General features: G+C 42.2%; 1 protein-coding gene and 4 non-coding genes across 5 annotated transcripts; all 5 read left to right on the top strand.

The window, feature by feature from the left end:
• Positions 1 to 3,134: 3,134 nt before the first annotated feature.
• Positions 3,135 to 16,725, top strand: ATP5F1B (ATP synthase F1 subunit beta). Its single transcript, XM_085600962.1, has 10 exons — positions 3,135 to 3,540; positions 7,302 to 7,484; positions 7,674 to 7,848; positions 10,084 to 10,205; positions 10,466 to 10,650; positions 12,267 to 12,425; positions 12,713 to 12,835; positions 13,509 to 13,721; positions 15,483 to 15,684; positions 16,475 to 16,725. Exons 1-10 carry the CDS (start codon positions 3,453 to 3,455, stop codon positions 16,570 to 16,572), a joined length of 1,548 nt encoding a protein of 515 aa, XP_085457088.1. The 5' UTR covers positions 3,135 to 3,452; the 3' UTR covers positions 16,573 to 16,725.
• LOC146833264 (small nucleolar RNA SNORD59) lies at positions 7,529 to 7,601 on the top strand. The gene has a single exon (XR_014960966.1). It is a non-coding gene; the product is annotated as a small nucleolar RNA SNORD59 (small nucleolar RNA).
• On the top strand, positions 9,941 to 10,011 carry LOC146833265 (small nucleolar RNA SNORD59). Its single transcript, XR_014960967.1, has one exon. It is a non-coding gene; the product is annotated as a small nucleolar RNA SNORD59 (small nucleolar RNA).
• On the top strand, positions 10,325 to 10,395 carry LOC146833266 (small nucleolar RNA SNORD59). Its single transcript, XR_014960969.1, has one exon. It is a non-coding gene; the product is annotated as a small nucleolar RNA SNORD59 (small nucleolar RNA).
• Positions 12,564 to 12,635, top strand: LOC146833267 (small nucleolar RNA SNORD59). The gene has a single exon (XR_014960968.1). It is a non-coding gene; the product is annotated as a small nucleolar RNA SNORD59 (small nucleolar RNA).
• Positions 16,726 to 17,608: the final 883 nt, after the last annotated feature.

Below are 17,608 nucleotides of genomic sequence, written 5' to 3' on the forward strand. Positions count from 1 at the left end.
CTGAAAATTAATGCCAACAAGTCCCATACTATGGTGGCGACTCGCCACTGTAAGAAGGGTAAAAATATCTCCTTTTCCTGCAAGGGCGAGGTAGTGTCCAGGGTTGCATCTTTTCCCTACCTGGGGGTAACATTAGATGTGAGGGATACCTGGGGCCCCCAGATTAGGATAAAGAATCTTTCAATGGCGAGAGCCACATCGGCCCTTTTGGGGTTTGCAAATAGGTTGGGGGCAAGGCCCATGGAGGCCCTTTTAAAAATATATAACGCTAAGTGTATCTCGATAGCTACATATGGTTCGTCATTATGGGGGTATGTTACCCAGGAAACTTTACAACGAGTGGAAAATAAGTTTTTAAGACATCTTCTCTCTGTTCCCCAGTCTACTCCTACCTTCTCGATACACGGGGAAGTGGGTTTAGACTACGTAACAGATAAGCTTAGATTGGCACCCTTATTATGCTGGTTGAAGACATGGTTAAACAATGAATTATCCCTTAACCATGCCATCCTGCAGGATGTTATGTCTCTTGATCACATGAATAAAATCCCGTGGTTGGAGTACGTGAGACTCACTTTTGCCCAGTTAGGACGCCCTAATTTATTTAATTTACCGTCTTCTATTAGGAAGGAGGATATTAATTGGATTAAAATAAATTTTTTGGGAAAAGCGAGATTGGCTCGTGAGGAACGCGAACTGACAAAAACAACAGTCAGATCGCACTATATGTTGTTATCTTCCCCGTCCCTAGAGCCTTATCTTACTCTTGTAACAAAGCCCTTCCACAGATATTTGTTAATTAAATTCAGATTCAATTTAATCCCATATACCCTAGGCTGCTATCAGTTTTGGAGCAAACCAGAAAGGGGCACGCCATGTAAATGTGATGATTTCTCCATCCAGGACACTATGCACTTTATGATGTTCTGCAGTTTTTATAGGGTTGCTAGGAACAAATATCTGTTACCCATTTTAAAAGAAGCTGGGTTTGCCCAAGTTAGGCCAGCCCTAGTTTATCTGCAGTCTCTTGGCAGTATTCCCACTATATTTTCTGTGGCTAGTTTTTTGGTCGCAGCATATAGAATTAAAAAAAGGGCTGCACACTATGGAAATGGCATGAACTAGGAAAATTGTGAAGTGTGACCATACAATTTTGTTTTGTCTTGCACTCCCCATTTGTATCTTTGTATTTGTATCCGTGTATATGATGATTGCCCCTTGACGTGTTAAATCAGGAGCTATGTATTTTTAAATTGTATATATTGCTGTTTTATGGCTTTTATGATTTTATAAATTGAATAAAGTGTATTTTGACTGACTGACTGACATTTGAATAGCTGCCAATCCATGTGCTCGGCAAAGACATGGGAAGATCAACTCCTGACCATACGAAAGGAAGAACCTGATACATTGTATTACAGATTTATCGATCCACATATGAAATGCTTGTGGGAATAAAGCTTGTGGGTATTAAAATTGAGGGGCGGGAATTAGACAATAGAACTACAGAAAATGATTGCACTTAGTATGGTGTGATGTCCTCACCCCACTGCTTGACCCAATCAAATTGAGGGGTGTACATAGAATTGAAACATTTGGGGGTGGATCATACATTTGATTTGGTATAACAGAGGTAAGTTCTAGTTAGTTAGTCACACTTGACCCACCTGATGCTCATGCTAAGCTGAGATATTGCCTGAATTTGCTGCAAACTGATTGAAGAATCCAACACTAGGATAGAATCGCGGAAGAACCGAGGAGGCACATCTAGGAAGGGGTCCGAACGAGCCCGAGCCGGAGAGAGTAGCACCAGAGAGGGGTGCAATGCTGGTGTTGCAACTAGAAAGGGTCACCTTCCGGGTCATGAACCTGCCCTGAATTCTTGATACTCTGATGTCGAGGTCCTCACACCATTCTAGGTAAATATAGTTCTGTGGGGTTGTGCTTCGTATTTGCTCTCTGTTCTTTCTCTCCTCAGGTACTGTCATCAAATGAGATGAATTAATGTGAATTGAATTGTAAACTAATTGAACTACTTTTCCTGATGGAGAGTGTTAATGTGTCTAGGTGCATTTGATTTGACTCACAAAATATTCATTCAGATAAACCTTTAAAACTCCTACTGAGTCTGTGGTTCTTTGAATAAAAGTTGAATGTATTCTTATAACTATTATCGTTTTCCTCCCTATTCTAAGCTACTACTAGATCTTTCAACAGGTAAATTTACTTAAGAGACAGGGGTAATAAAAATACTGGTGTAAAGGTTCTCTAAGGTAAAACAAAATTGATGTCCAGCGGATATTTACTAGCTCATTGAATGTATGAATGTTTACGGGCCCAAATAAGAGTTGTGTGTATGTATGTATAGAGTTGGTAAACTCCGCTGCATCACTAACGCCACTACTTTAATGTTGTATTGTTCCGTACTTTTTTTTTTTTTTTTACTTTTTGACCCATATGAATCTTTGCATGTAGTTTGATTGTCACTTAAGTTGTAAAGCACTGTGATAACCTTGGGTCTCAAATAAATGAAAATAAAATGTCTGAGGTTAACCCATTCTGGATATTAGTAATTAATCAATTCCTATTTTCCCTCTCTTAATTTTGGTACTTTTAGTTGTACTGTTCACAGTATAGATGTACAACTTCAGGCACACTAAATAATAAAGCGAACGAAAGCTGTCGATGTCTGCTTTACCTTACCTGTAAAATCACCTGCTTTTTACTTGTATTCACCTGCAGCACAAACAAAATCCCTCCATTAACTTTTAAGTAGTCCCCCAATTTTCAGACATCGACAAAAACGTATCATTTCCTATTGATCTTAATAGGACCATCATTTTAAACGCCTCAATTCACACGCAAGAAAGAGATTGACAGGTATGTGTTGCACCATTTTCTTTGTTAAATATGTTTGCTTAAATTGTCATGCAGTTTCACAAGTGGTGCATGTAAATGTCATACACAGGCATACTACAAAGATTGAAAATGCCACACATATCCTTATTGAAAACATGGGCAACAATGACATTAGTGACTGTCCACTGTACGACCGATTTCTATTACAGATGACTGCCACGTTCATGGTCATGTCCTTAATGTCCCTCTTTTGTTTCTATTGAAATGTCCTTAGCAGTTCAAACAAAAATGTATTTTCCAAGATGGCCGCCTCCGTGTCTCCGTCTCACGAACATTCCCCTAATATGGGCGCTGTTTTTCTGTAGGGCATCTTTTTAGCCCAATAGCTTGGGGAACGGGCCTGCTTTACGCCAATAGCACCTAGCCCTAGTTTCTGGCCAATCCTATTCCTGTATGACTTACCTTAGGCTCAAGCGCATTCGGCTTTCCTGAGTGACGTAGTCAGGGCCCGCCTTACCGGCTCTTCATGACACCGCCCCACTCTCTTTCCTCCTGCAGTGCCCTCGCCGCTCTCTCCTCTCTCTGCTGTCGCCATGTTGGGGTCTGTAGGTCGCTGCTCCGCCGGGGCCCTGAGAGGCCTGGCCCCGTTGCTGAAGGGCGGTCCTGCTGCGGCATGTGCCCGTGAGTATTAAGGAGGAAGGCTTGGGGTGTAAGAGTATGATGCAAAAGTTCCGTGCCCTCGTCGTCTTCATGACCTACAACTGTCATTGATTTCCGCGTAGGCCTAGCCCAGACCCTGTTTGCACTTGGTGCCGTTGCCCGAACGCAGCGGCAAATTATAAGTTATAACTGTCATATCGCCTTTCCAGTGCTGGTCTCCACGTCTTTGTCACCTGCTTCTTCCCAGCAGGAAAAAGAGTGGTGTATGCGCCCGGCCTCCCTGCTAACCCCCTCCACCATCCGGAATGTGATCTTGTGTGGGAGTGTCTGTTTTATTGTTGTTATATGTGTATATAGTGCAGGGGGTATGGGGCAGTTTTGCATAGGTAGGGGAGATGTGCAAGTTACAGAAGCAGTGTTTTTTTTAATTATAAGTTGCAAATATTGACCGCTCGGTGCCGTCTTTTTGGTGTCGAGTGGGCGATCAGGGTTTGTGGGAAGGGAATTAATGTGTTTTTGGGCTTTGCCTGAAGGAGGCTTCCAACTTTACGCGCGGGGCGAACCCTAGAGCTGTTAAGGCCATACATTTGGACCCACTATTTCAATAGTATAAGTCTGGGGACCCAGGAAGTGGTACACTTCATAATATCCTGTCCAGATTGAGTCCAGAAACATTTCAAACGTGAGAGGATAGATTGGGGGGAAAAAAAGTAGAGTTCATAGTTAACTTTGCATAACCATGTAGTTTCTCTGTGACATGACCAAGAAATGCAACTGAATCCTCAAGCTGTTGGTTTGGTTTATAAGTTCCCTACAACAACAATGGGTGTGCTTAAATTATGTTTGCAGATGCTCTGCGAAATTTTCTGTGATCGTGTACATTTTTATTTTTAAGATTTGTTACTCAGGTCGTTGAATTAGGGGTCATGTTGCCGTCAAAGTATTGCTTATGCTGGTTCTTTCCGCAATGTCCTATGACCTGTTGACTGGAAATATGACCTCTGTCCCATACTTGTCTGACCTTTTTTTTTTTTTTTTTTTTTTTTTTTTTTGAAACCGTTTATTGCAGTTTATAGAAGTTACAGGTATGGGCCTACAACCACACGGCCGGCCGCTAGAGCATCAAAAGCATATTACATACATACAGCAAAAAATTTTCTCAGCGGTGCACAATAGGAAGACAGGAGTGATCAATGGTGCAGGCCTCACAGCTCCATGCCCACAGTACGGTTCCATTTTCTTAATGCAAAACAACATAAACAAACCACAACCGCAAGGCAACCCTCGATCCAAAGTGACAACACGTGCTCCATAAGTGGGGGATCCAAACCAGCAGCAAAATTCTGAAGAGGGGGACGGGAGTAGATCAGGGACTGGGGGACCGCGCGCCCGCGGCCAAGAGAGGGGCGCCATCTAGGGAGACGGAGCCGGCGAGGCCGCTGGTAGCAGCGGCGGCTCACAAATACCCCCGCGGTAGGCGTTCCAGGGGCCCCAGAGTTTCATCCACGCCCCAGGCTTACCCCTCGCCACATACACCACCTTTTCACGAAACATACACCAATCCATATGCTCTTTCCAGGCCGACACCGCAGGGGGCCTCTGGGATCCCCACAATTGGGCAATATCACGCTTGGCTATCATGTATCCCAGAGTCACCCACCGCGCCTGCGGGACCGAGTAGTCATTTGGTTCCCAGACATTCAGCAAGCATCTCCTCGCTTCCGGCAGCAGCGCGACACGCGTAACCATTCGTAGAACCTCATGCACACCACGCCAGAATCGCTCCTTGTCTGACCTCTTCGATGTGTTAACCACGTCCCTTTTGAGAATAATCGGCCTGCAGGTCTACTACATCTGTAGTACACTCGCAGCCACAGTGGTGGTGGTGCTGCGTGGCTATTGTATATCAGTTTGGAATAACTTTTTTTGTTATTCTAACAGTCGGAGTCCCTCCTGATGCTAGAGTCGGACGCAGCTCCCATCTTAAACACAGCTGTGGACGAATCCAAGGTTATTCAGCGGAAAGGTTGATCTCGTAATTTAAAAGCCTATCATTTGTACTGCAAGACACCAGAGAGGTTCTGTAGTACCGGGTCATTGGAGGGGCGGTGGGGGGGATCTAAAAAGAACTCTAGTGGGATATGCCTTAAAGTTTGAGGGAGCGAGTTCATTCATTTGTTACGCTACCTCCTCTGTGACCTGCCGGTTTTTAAGGTGCCCTTCAACTCGTATCGGATCACTTCTCAAAGAAAGAGCACGATTGCAGTTGATTTAAGGTGGGTGCAATTAAAGATATTTATCTTTACTATTAATATATTAGGTAAACGTGGGTAGATTTGTGTGCTGTATAGGCAACACCAGTGACCCTTACAAGGGCAGCTATTACCAAAACACAATGTATATCGTTAAGCCAAATAAAAAAAACTAATTTCGTCAGAAACCCAAATTGAAAGGGGGATAGCCTATCTTTATCACCTGCCCATTTAACCAATACTACTAACGATGAGAGAAATAGGCCTATAGCACTGAGGCGACGTACGGTCCCCCTGTTTAAATATAAGTACAATCGTTGCGGTAGGCCATGAGTGGGGAATAGTAACTGATAGACCAGTGTTAGCTGTATTACATATGTGCAATATTTCTATATGCATTCCCCCCAAAAAATATTCAATGTACTACACTATACCTTTATGAATGTCTTTGATCTACATCTACTTACTTCCTTTATGCATCTATACTTTTTCCATGTAATTATGGATCTATATATTTATTACTTTCTTTCAATTCAGCATATTCAATGCACTATCCTATTTCTCACCCTATACCTCTGTCAATATATCCTCTACGTCCACTCTCATTCATCTCAAACCCCATACCACTACTATGACCCCCGAAATTGTACTTCTAGACTCCCCCCTACTCTACCCCTCCTTGCACCACCTGATACCTTTTATTATTATACTGATCCCCCACCAAAACAAGCCTTTCTAAACTCTTCCCCCTCCACAACCCTTTTTACTCACCCAAGTCTCCCACTACTGCTATGAAGACCCCCAAAAAATAATCGGCCTCTTTCACTCTTCTATCCCTCCACTATCATTTTCAATCAAAATAACAGACTAACATGTCCACTTATCAAACTTCATGTCTCTATACTAATTCACCACTAATCCTTTATGGGTTCCGAGTAGCGTGCTATTCACCGAAAAAAGCGCTACAGCGCCTCATGGGAAGCAAGCACTATATAAATGAAACCCTTTTTCACTCTTCTATCCCTCTGCTATTCTTCTCAATCCAAATAGCTGACTAATATCCACCACTCAAATTACTTTCATATTTCACTATACTAATTCAACACTAATCCTTCTTGGGTTCCAGAGTAGCGTGCTACTCGCTTAAAAGGCGCTTTGACGCCTCGTCAGGGGTGTAAGCGCTATTTAAATGCAATTACAATACAAGATACTTTTACGGTATATTTCCATTCAGACCTAATAAAGTTATGTAGATTGATTGGTATATCGTTAGGCCAGTCGTAACCTCTTAGTTCAAAACTAAATGTCAAATTTGGCACATGTAGATATTGTGCCACCTAAATTTGATACACCATATACACTACAATGGCCTACACGAAGGCTGTATGTTTCTAGTAGGCTTCAAAAGTTATTTCCAGGGCAGCTCTGTATCTTGAACCTATGTTTTTTTTGAAGACGTGCTGTCCAAATGAGAAAGTAGATATTAAAGAAGCAGCTTTTTTGTGATGCGTGCCTTATTCTTTTATTTAGGGAGAGACTATGCAGCACAGACCACTCCTGCTCCCAAAGCTGGCGTTGCCACTGGGCGCATCGTGGCAGTCATTGGCGCTGTTGTGGATGTTCAGTTCGATGAGGGGCTCCCCCCTATTCTTAATGCCCTCGAAGTCCAGGGCAGGGATACCAGGCTGGTTCTGGAAGTTGCTCAACATTTAGGTGAGTGTGATGGATTGATGCGTAGGAAATTGACTTCAAATCGTCCTTCACTGATGATTTAACAACAGACTTTCGTTCTTCTGAGTTTGCTGAAGCCATTACAATGTTCTGAGAAGGCCTGCTGCGTCAGTGGCAACTTCTTATCCATCCTTGGTGGGCTGTTTTTGACATTTGATTCTGTCATACCAGGTGAGAGCACAGTTCGGACTATTGCCATGGACGGCACAGAAGGCTTGGTGAGGGGGCAACAGGTGCTGGATGCTGGCACTCCCATTCGAATCCCTGTTGGTCCCGAAACTTTGGGAAGAATCATGAACGTAATTGGCGAACCCATTGATGAGAGAGGCCCAATTACTACCAAACAGTACGTCTTGTCTTTTTAATATTTTGGTAGATTAATGTGGCACACATTTTTTTTTTTTTCTTTGATTTATAACAATAGCTTAAATTGGCAATTTTGTTCATCTGGCCCAATAAAACAAAACCTCCCAACCCAAATTGCTACTATCTCAGCTCCTCCGTTGATAGGAATGTGTCCACGTAGGGTTCAGAAATGCCGTTTATGGGCAAAGTGCAGTGGCGGGTTGTGTACGGGGACCTGTAGACCGTGTACTCAATAGCCAGGTCTGTTCTGACTTTGTCCGCTCGAGCTGCAGTCATTGGCACAACAAATGGTTTGATGATGGAACATCGGTTGGCATTTAATTGGATAAATGCTTCACTTGAGTAGCTTACATGTTAATGTATTATGTTGCTTCATGTCCATTGTACAGTTTAGGTATCACAAAAGTACCCAGGTTCTTACGTTTTCCTTGGTACTAATTCCTGTGAACTGACCAGTAGCTTCTTATTTGAATAGTGTTTGTGTGCATAATAAATCCAAGTAACTGACTCTGGTTATTTTATATAAGATGTAATCCCCAATGAAATCAGGGATTCGATATAACTGTTTAGTCACCCTGAATCCAAAGTGTATTCAGTCTGCGAATACTGCACGAATCAAACCATATGATTTTTCTAAATTTGAATCGGTCCATAGCCTTCGTCAGTAGGTGAGATTTTCAAGGTTAATATATACGCACACCCCTAAAAACGCTTTGCTCAATCCTTAAATTCTTGGCTCAGTCCTCTGAAGATGAACGGTTCAAGCATCTCCTCATTTCTTGAGCAGCTTAAGTTATTCACGAATGGAAGAAGTGGCGTTTCCTTTGTGAACCTTAACTTAAGCTTATCCATAGATGTACTGTTTTTGTTTGTATATACGTCTTGAGGAGGGGAAAACCTATTTGTTGCTTTTGCAAGCAGTCTGGCAGCCCAATGAAACTAAGTGCAGTGTCTGATGCAATACCTAAACCTACACAATACATCTGTTGGGAGTAAATATGCAACATTGGTGTCCTCCAACTCCGACCACGCTGTCATTCAATGCCTGCCTTTACACTAGGTGATTTAACAAGATTGTACTTAAAGCAACGCTTTGTTCAGTGGTGCCCACTTGAATTGTTTGCAATGTCTAGCAGACTATAGAAGCCGGGCCTGGCTGTCTTTTGGGCAGTATGTGCTGAATATCTGGCCCGTGGATGCTTCAGTGGTGCCATACGGCTAATTTCTGAGGTCACCTAACAAGGGTCCTCAAGGATTTGAGTAAGACAATGGCTGCATCAGCCTAAGCTCTACTGTTCTTCCTGTGTGTCAGCAAGTCCTGTTCCTTCGGAATAAATAAGGCAGGACTGCACCGGGTCTTATGGATGAGTTGTAGTCTTCATTATTGGAGGGTGCAGTACCTTATATGGCTAATAGACGTCCACATGGGCACCGAGTAACAGGCACAGGTGATGTACCTGTTCCTTGCTTAATGGATTTTCTTTTATTACTTGTGCTGCTGCTAGAATATTTTGAGGGGAAAAAAATTCTAACAAACATTCTCTTTTGCATCGCCAATAGCTTTAAATGTAACTAATGCAAGGACTACTGCAAATGCTTGTCTTAAATTTTGCCTAGCGGAATGTCAAACACCCTCTGCTATTTTTGGGGGGGGGGGGCGGGGGCGGTAAGGGCACCATGATAGCTGTTTGCAGCATCTGTTGGTATGACATCCGGGGCTGCTGTAAGCTGCCTTGCCTGTTGGTCTTTACAACTGTTATGGCTTTTATGGACTTCACTATGCTTAGTTTACTGTTTATGCATTGTGAACTGGACTTATAGGCCAGCTGCTTGTGTTCTGTGACGGAGATGCCATGCTTCTGTCTCGTAGGAGATGAGTTTAAATATAAAGTGGGGGGGGGGGGGGGGGGGTCACAACATTTTTTGGCAAAGTTGGTTGGGGCCTGGAGTGGAGGGTTGACACCTTTCTCTGGCATTTTGCAAGACAGGAAGGGGTGTGGGTGCAAATAAAGCAACTAGGATGGCTGCAGGTTTGACTCTGCACTCACTTAAGCAAATCACACCAGTAAATCCCTTCAGTGATGATTAAACTTGACTTTCGTTCTTCTGAGTTTTCTGAAGCCAGTGTTATTATCTGAGAAGGGACGTAGCTGAGATCGGAGCCTCAAATTGGCTTCTCCTTCTGCATTTTAATCGCATATCTTCTCCACCACAGATATGCAGCCATTCATGCTGAAGCACCAGAGTTTGTGGAAATGAGTGTTGAGCAGGAGATCCTGGTTACTGGCATCAAGGTGGTTGACCTGCTAGCTCCCTACGCAAAAGGCGGAAAAATTGGTATGTTGATTAAATGTTTTTTAGTTTATTTTTCCTAATGTCAAATGTTGTTTGGGTAAAGATATATTTTTTTAAAGGGTTTTGCAGTACATTTTGATTTATACACACAACTATAATATCCTTTGATGATGAACAATCTTTGACTTTCGTTCTTCTGAGTTTTCTGAAGCCAACCTTAAATCTGAGAAGGAAATTGATCATAAGACACTTGATTTCTTCTTTTTGGTCTGATTTTTAACTTTCCTTGCTTTTCTGTATAGGGTTGTTTGGAGGTGCTGGTGTTGGGAAAACTGTACTGATCATGGAGCTCATCAACAATGTGGCCAAGGCCCATGGTGGATACTCTGTGTTTGCTGGAGTTGGTGAACGGACCCGCGAGGGAAATGACTTGTACCATGAAATGATTGAGTCTGGTGTTATCAACCTGAAGGACACCACATCCAAGGTGAGCATGTCCTAGTGCCTTTTGAGTTCGATACTCAAACCTGTGTTTTTCTGTGTAAAGAGCAATACGTTCTGTCATGCTCTCAATGCACCTAGATTAGGGAAGGAAAAGGTCATACAATATAATGCCTTACATGGATTATGTATACCTCGTTTATAGAAAGTATAACAAAAGTGGAAAGGGAAAAGTCATACAATAGAATGCAGGAAGGAGGTGAACTTCAATTACAGGAGATGGATACAAGTGTGAGACATATCTCGAGACTATATTTGAGGTATACAAATGGTGGGGTGAGGAATAGAGGTCGGCGAGTAGTGAGTTTGATTAGAAGTGGTATTTGGTTGGTCAAACAGAAGACTTAAGTGAGCGAGTTTAGGAATTTGTTGATGAGGGAAAGTTTTTCCTGATGTGAAGATAGGATGGGTTGTCCAAATTCTAGGGGCGTTCCCAGAGGACGATCAAGTGAGATTTTGTTGTCTTGAATTTGGGAGGGACGAGGAGTGTCAGAGCCTCGTTGAGGTCTTTCTAAAAAAAGAAGAAAAACAAATTGGGCCTGCTCTTGAGAGTTTATTGGAGAGGTAGGTTGTTTTTTTCCAGTGTCGTGCTTTTTGATATAGATGCTCAGTTTTTGGGGGGTTTATTTTTAGGTGATGAGTCGGGTGTATTTCGAGGTGAGAGTAATTCAGGTGTTGGATGTTTTTAAGCGAAGCAATTTTGATATAGATTTAGATGTCCCTCTAAAGATGGTAGGCAGTCCTGGTTTTTTTCAGTATCTTTTGAAAGGGGTTCCACGTAGAGCTTGAAGAAGAAAGGATTGAGCCATGGGACTCCTGGGTGAGTAATGTTGCTATCGATTTGAACTTGTTTAGTTTGATACGGTTGTATCATTTGTTCAGGTATGATTAGAACCATTGTAGTACGGTGCTGTTGATGCTAGCCCGTTGTGAGGGTTTGCTGAGGGATAAGCTTTTTTTGAGGCACAACTTTGTTAGTTTGGCACTTAGTCCGTACCATTTGTCCTCACTGACAGATACAAATATACCTGCTAAAGTTAGCATTAAAATGTATAGAAAATAGTCAGGTGAAGCATAGGAGAACAAATTAGCATGTTTTACATTTATTTTTTTTATAAGCTCATACTTTTAGAACTCATCTTAACACTAGGGTAACTAAATTCTTGGAGAGCCAAGGCCGATTACAGTTGTAAGAAAATTGTATTCTGTCTTCCAAAGAATAATCGTATGTGTTAGGGTGGTGTACTATTTATCCTATCTCTATATACATTTTTGCAGTTGGTATAATGTGCTGGCTTTTACAAGGTACCGTCTCTACTTTTGATTAAAAATAAAAAAAATAACTTGCTCTCGTTTTTCAAAGTTATATTATTTCCGGTCGGCAAACCCTAAGCTTAGATAATATGCACAACTCTCGGTATCACTTTGGGTATGACCTGGAAACCTGTTACAAGTATCCTGTAGAGGTAAAATATTGTGAGGCTCTCCTGCAACTTTAAATTTTAAATGGTGGTTGATGTTGTTTTTAGAGAGACCATACACAGGAGAAATCTAGCGTCTGGCTCTAAACAAAATCTAACGGGGTTTTCTGTCTTCTGTCAGGTGGCCCTTGTGTATGGACAGATGAATGAACCCCCGGGTGCACGTGCTCGTGTTGCTTTGTCTGGGTTGACTGTTGCAGAGTACTTCCGAGACCAGGAGGGACAGGATGTGCTGCTGTTCATTGACAATATTTTCCGGTTCACACAAGCTGGCTCAGAGGTGAGATCAAATCTATGACGACACTTGTGGTTTAGCCATTACTTGTACTAATTTACCAATTTTATATACATTTTCATGTTACTGTGCTTTTTAGCTTTAACTTTGTTACTAAAATGTATTCCTTGCGTTTCAGAGTTTCTTTCTATGATGATTAATCCTTGACTTTCGTTCTTCTGAGTTATCTGAAGCCAACTGTTCAATCTGAGAAAGAAACCAAACCGTAGAGTCGTGCAACTTTGTTTTTAAGTATCCTATTTGTCCCTAAAGCATGGTCTTACACTTTTTAGGTGTCTGCTTTGCTGGGCAGAATCCCTTCTGCTGTCGGATACCAGCCAACCCTGGCTACTGACATGGGTACCATGCAAGAGAGAATCACCACTACCAAGAAAGGATCGATTACATCTGTGCAGGTAATTAAGTCAATTGTGTAAACTTAGAAGCCTTTCTGTTTTTAAGGCTTGAACAATAAATTCTTCTGGCAGATTCAGAAAGCCTAGCTCAGGCTTTGGAATGTTAGTCTGCAACAGTTTGTTATCCTTACCTATTAACTATCACATTATGGGTCCTGATTGCCTTGCTAATTGATGCATATACTTAAGCTACTATCTAAATATGTACCAAAAGTTATTTATTGCACAATCTCTAAGGTTAAGTGGTGGGAACTGAAGTAGGGTCTGAAAGAAAAACATTTAAATGTGAATCTGAGGCGATATTAGAAAAAGTCCTGGCAAAGTATGTTTTGCTGATAAAAGTGCAGTATGGGTAATTAAGAGCTTCGTAGTTACAATTTTATATAATGGTTTTTATACAAACCATACCACAAGTTATAATTAATCCACAGGTGTCAGTCTGGTCACAATCAAAGACTGTATCCATTTTAGATTATAAACCGATTGAGGAACAATTAAATTCACAACCCAACGTAAACTTTAAACAAGAAAAAAAAATTTAAAGGGAGATTGCCACTTTTGATGCCAAACTGCACAGTCTGACTCATTTGGACTCTCTTCCACAAGTGGAATGAGACATTGGATGATATTTGCATGAAAACTCTGCTCCTTTTAACTTATCGTTTTCTCTTAGGCTATCTATGTACCTGCTGATGATTTGACTGATCCTGCCCCAGCCACCACTTTTGCCCATTTGGATGCCACAACTGTACTGTCGCGTGCAATCTCTGAATTGGGCATCTACCCTGCTGTAGATCCCCTTGACTCTACTTCTCGTATCATGGACCCCAACATCGTTGGAGCCGAGCACTATGAGGTGGCCCGTGGAGTCCAGAAAATTCTACAGGTAAAGGGGGAATAAAGGCTGTAGTTGCCTACTTTAGCTTGACTTTGGTTTATCAATAACAATACAGAAATATTCTACTCGTGCTGATTTTGCAAATCTACTTCCTTTGTGGTTCACTCCTTAATATGTTGGTCACTCCCACTAGTCAGTTGGTCGGTTACATCAGTCATTAGTTCCTGTAAATGTTTAAAATGCCCCTAAAGGCTTTAGTACTTTCTGTACAGTTAAAAAACCAAAAAATATATATACTTCCGTTCTAGGTGAGATAACGAATTGCTGTTTGGCGAGCGGTCTTGCCGGCTACTTTTCTTAGAACATTCTTTTCCAAGTGCCAGAAACAAGAAAGTGATGCGCTCTTTTAAATTGCCGTCTACAAATCCAATTTAATAGTTAGCCAGTTGAAGCATATTGCCGCCTGGGGCACAATAAGAACCACAAGATGGGTCCTAGTAGCCAAAGACCCCCAGGAAGTGCTTTACGTTGGTAGGAATCGTTCTATTCCAGGCGTTGTTTCATAAGGTCTGGCCTATTGCCATTGGAGACAGGTTGAGATGTGAGGCTGGAGCAAGCAGTGATTGATATTTGTGAGGCCATTAGGCTTGGCACCACAGGTGTAACTAGAAAACAGTTTTGTTTTTATAGGCTGAGTTTCTGATTTGGCAGTCCAGTAGGGATGAATTTCCAATCCATGTACTATGGGTTCAGAGCCTTCTGAGGATAGAAGTAGCAACACAGTTTTGCTAGTACTGGTTGTGTTCATGAGCCCACCCTTATAGTACAAAACTACTCCTGTGTTCATATGTCCTAGAAACAATGTGTTCCCTGCTGAAAATACTTGTGTTCAGGAGTATCTAAGCCAGCATAGGGTTGTGAGGACCACCATTAAACCGGCCTCTTATTTACACATTCACCCAGGTTCCCCTTGGACTCCAATGACATGACGGCGTCTTGGCTACAGACTTGGAGGGAATGAAAACCCTTAGACCATTTATCGCTTCATAGTATAACTGGTAATGGTTTCCAGCCTCACCAAGGTTATGCAATTAAATAGTTTGTTTCTTACCCTTGAGACCACCAGGGTCGTCTTCAACAGGCTCATGATGGGGTCATATCTCTATTTCTGTGAGGGGTATATGTAAAGTGCAGTGTATACTCCAGGAGTCTCTTGGTGTGGGTAGGGAAGGTCATTAGTACTAATCGGCATTGTCCACTGTGTGCTGGGAAAGAACCTGAGCAAGTCAGCGGTTGTGTTTAAAGTACATACTTCCATGCTTTTAGGTATCTCCTACAGATCACTTTATGCTGTCAGACACTGTGACCGGCACAATACTTGCAAAAGGGTTTTGGTTCAGCACGTTGCCTACTATTGGTTGGCTTTGTCAGTCTAAATTGCTTGATTATTCAGTGCTTTTCCTAACTCTTAGAGGAGCTTCTGAGTGGACTGGCCCTAGTTGGAATACTGGGCTACACTGAGTTAAAGATGAAGCATTAGAAGGCAAACATGGAACCCAGTGCGCACCTCCTCTAACCACTAAATCACATCTCCTGGCTCTGGGCCTACCCAGGTCAGATTCCTGCTTGTGGCATACTGAAGTAGTTTATTTTTTATTTTTTCAACAAAGTCGTGAGTTGTATTGACCTCCTTGCCAAAAATTTTGCCGGATAAGGGAGATGTGATAGAGCTGTAGCTTGCTCTTCTGTGTCAAGGGCAGGCTTTTTTTTTTTCTTTCCCTCTTAAGGTTTTTCCTATTGTCCTTCTAGGATTACAAATCCCTCCAGGATATCATTGCTATCCTAGGTATGGATGAGTTGTCTGAGGAAGATAAGCTGACTGTTGCCCGAGCCCGTAAAATCCAGCGATTCCTATCGCAGCCCTTCCAAGTTGCTGAGGTGTTCACCGGTCACTTGGGGAAACTAGTCCCCCTGAAGGAAACCATCAAAGGGTTCAAGGATATTCTTTCAGGTAAGAACGTATAAGCAAGTCTATTGCAGTGTTCTCTCATGTAGGAAACAATGGGCCTAACGTTCGCTTTACAACCACTGGGGGACTTCTTGTAGGCAGTGAGATGAGTCTAGGATGAATAAATGTGAATTATTTGTGTGCTATGTGCATCTCACTACTTCGCAAATTCTCTTTCCTGTGCATGACTTTATTTGCAAGGCAAAATTTTAATTAAGCTGGAGTAACTTTGCGTTACTCTTGTAATACAAAATTACTGAAACTTGAATGATTACCCCTGCTCTTGCAATTCGGAGGGAAATGCCTCCTAACAGCACAGGAACAGAGTGCAAGCAGAAGCTGCTGTTTGTGTTCCATTTCATTTACTGCTATTTACTTGGTGCAAAAGGCATCCTCTGGTGAATTTTGTGTGCAAGGTACATTTTGCGCTAGGAAATGGTGCTAAATGCAGGGATCTACTCCTTGCGTTCTGTAGAATTTTGCGTAATAAAGCTACAGCAAATTACATGAGTTATGCCCACCCTATTTTTGTTTTGTTTCCAACGCTATAGATGGAGATACTCACAATGTAACAAACTAGACATTTAATCCAGTTCTGTTTATTAACGTTGTCCTTTGCTGTCTTCACCTTTTTGGCAAAATTACATTTCCTTTCTTATGATGTCTCCAGAAAAATGGTGTACTATTGCATGAGTAGATCTAGCCATGAATTAAGTTTTATTTCTAAAGTTGGAATGTGTGAGTGGTTACTGCTTTGGTCTACTTTTTTTACATGCTGGTTTTTCTCCTCCAGGACACTATGATCATCTTCCTGAACAGTCTTTCTACATGGTTGGCCCAATTGAAGAAGCTGTTGCCAAGGCAGAGAAAATGGCAGAGGAGCACTCTTAAAGACTTTCCAAATTACCCAGAAGCACTCAATTCCCTCTCCGACAGTGATGTTTGGTATCTGTCTGTAAAGCTCTTGGAGGACTGCCCCGCTTGAAACCCCTGTTGTCTGTCTAAAGAGTATTTAACATTTCGAATAAAACCTCTGTGTCCGAAGAGCCCTGTATTGTGTCTCTCTAGGATCATGGTGCTAACACAGATGTTGAGTAATTAACTGACCTGGGACTCTTCTGCTCGGCTGAATTCTAACGGCGGAATGTTAAATGCAGCTTTGAACCTCCCATCCTGGTTTGCTTGTGTAATCTCCCGGGAATCTGGTGTGTACGAAGGATACATGTGTGGATTGTGGTCCCAGGTTTGGTACTGGTCCAACTTTAAGTAACACCCCACCAACCCATGCGACTTGGTGGGTTTAAGTCTCAGCTGTTGTTTCCAGATACCCACGAAATATTAAGATGAGTTTTACAAACTGCCTATGATCCTAAAATCCAACGCTCAACCAAACTAGTCGGTGCTGCCCCCAAAGACAAAGAGAGGTGTAGAAACGTTGAATGACAGACCAGGACGACGATATGTTTGAAGAGGTTAATTGGTAATGCCATAGCACAGGTACAGCTTTTCACTGAGGGCAACACTCTCCACAGTTGGCAGGACCTGTTGGGACGTTCTATTGTCTCAAGTAACGGGGGCATAGGCAATGGGAAGAATCGCTATAGAGGAAACCACACATCCCCCTTTAATCACTGAACCAGATGCAAGGGTGCGAACAGAGGGAGGGAATTGCCCACACTGACCACACACAAGAGAAGCGGCAGTCCTGAGGTTTAGCACTGATGGTAGCATAATACTATACGAACAGTTGAGTAAACTTTTGTATAAGATATGTATGGGATACAAGGTACAAATTAAACCTTTTTATAATCCCAGACATTGTGTTATGAACCTATGTATAAGATGCTTTGTAGGATCTATTGCACGCAATGAAAGTTACCTTTTAATCCCAGACATAGTCTTTCAAGTATCTTGGTGGTCTGATGGG

The sequence above is a fragment of the Triturus cristatus genome, chromosome 4_2 (assembly GCF_964204655.1).
Source record: "Triturus cristatus chromosome 4_2, aTriCri1.1, whole genome shotgun sequence".
NCBI lineage: Eukaryota > Metazoa > Chordata > Amphibia > Caudata > Salamandridae > Triturus > Triturus cristatus.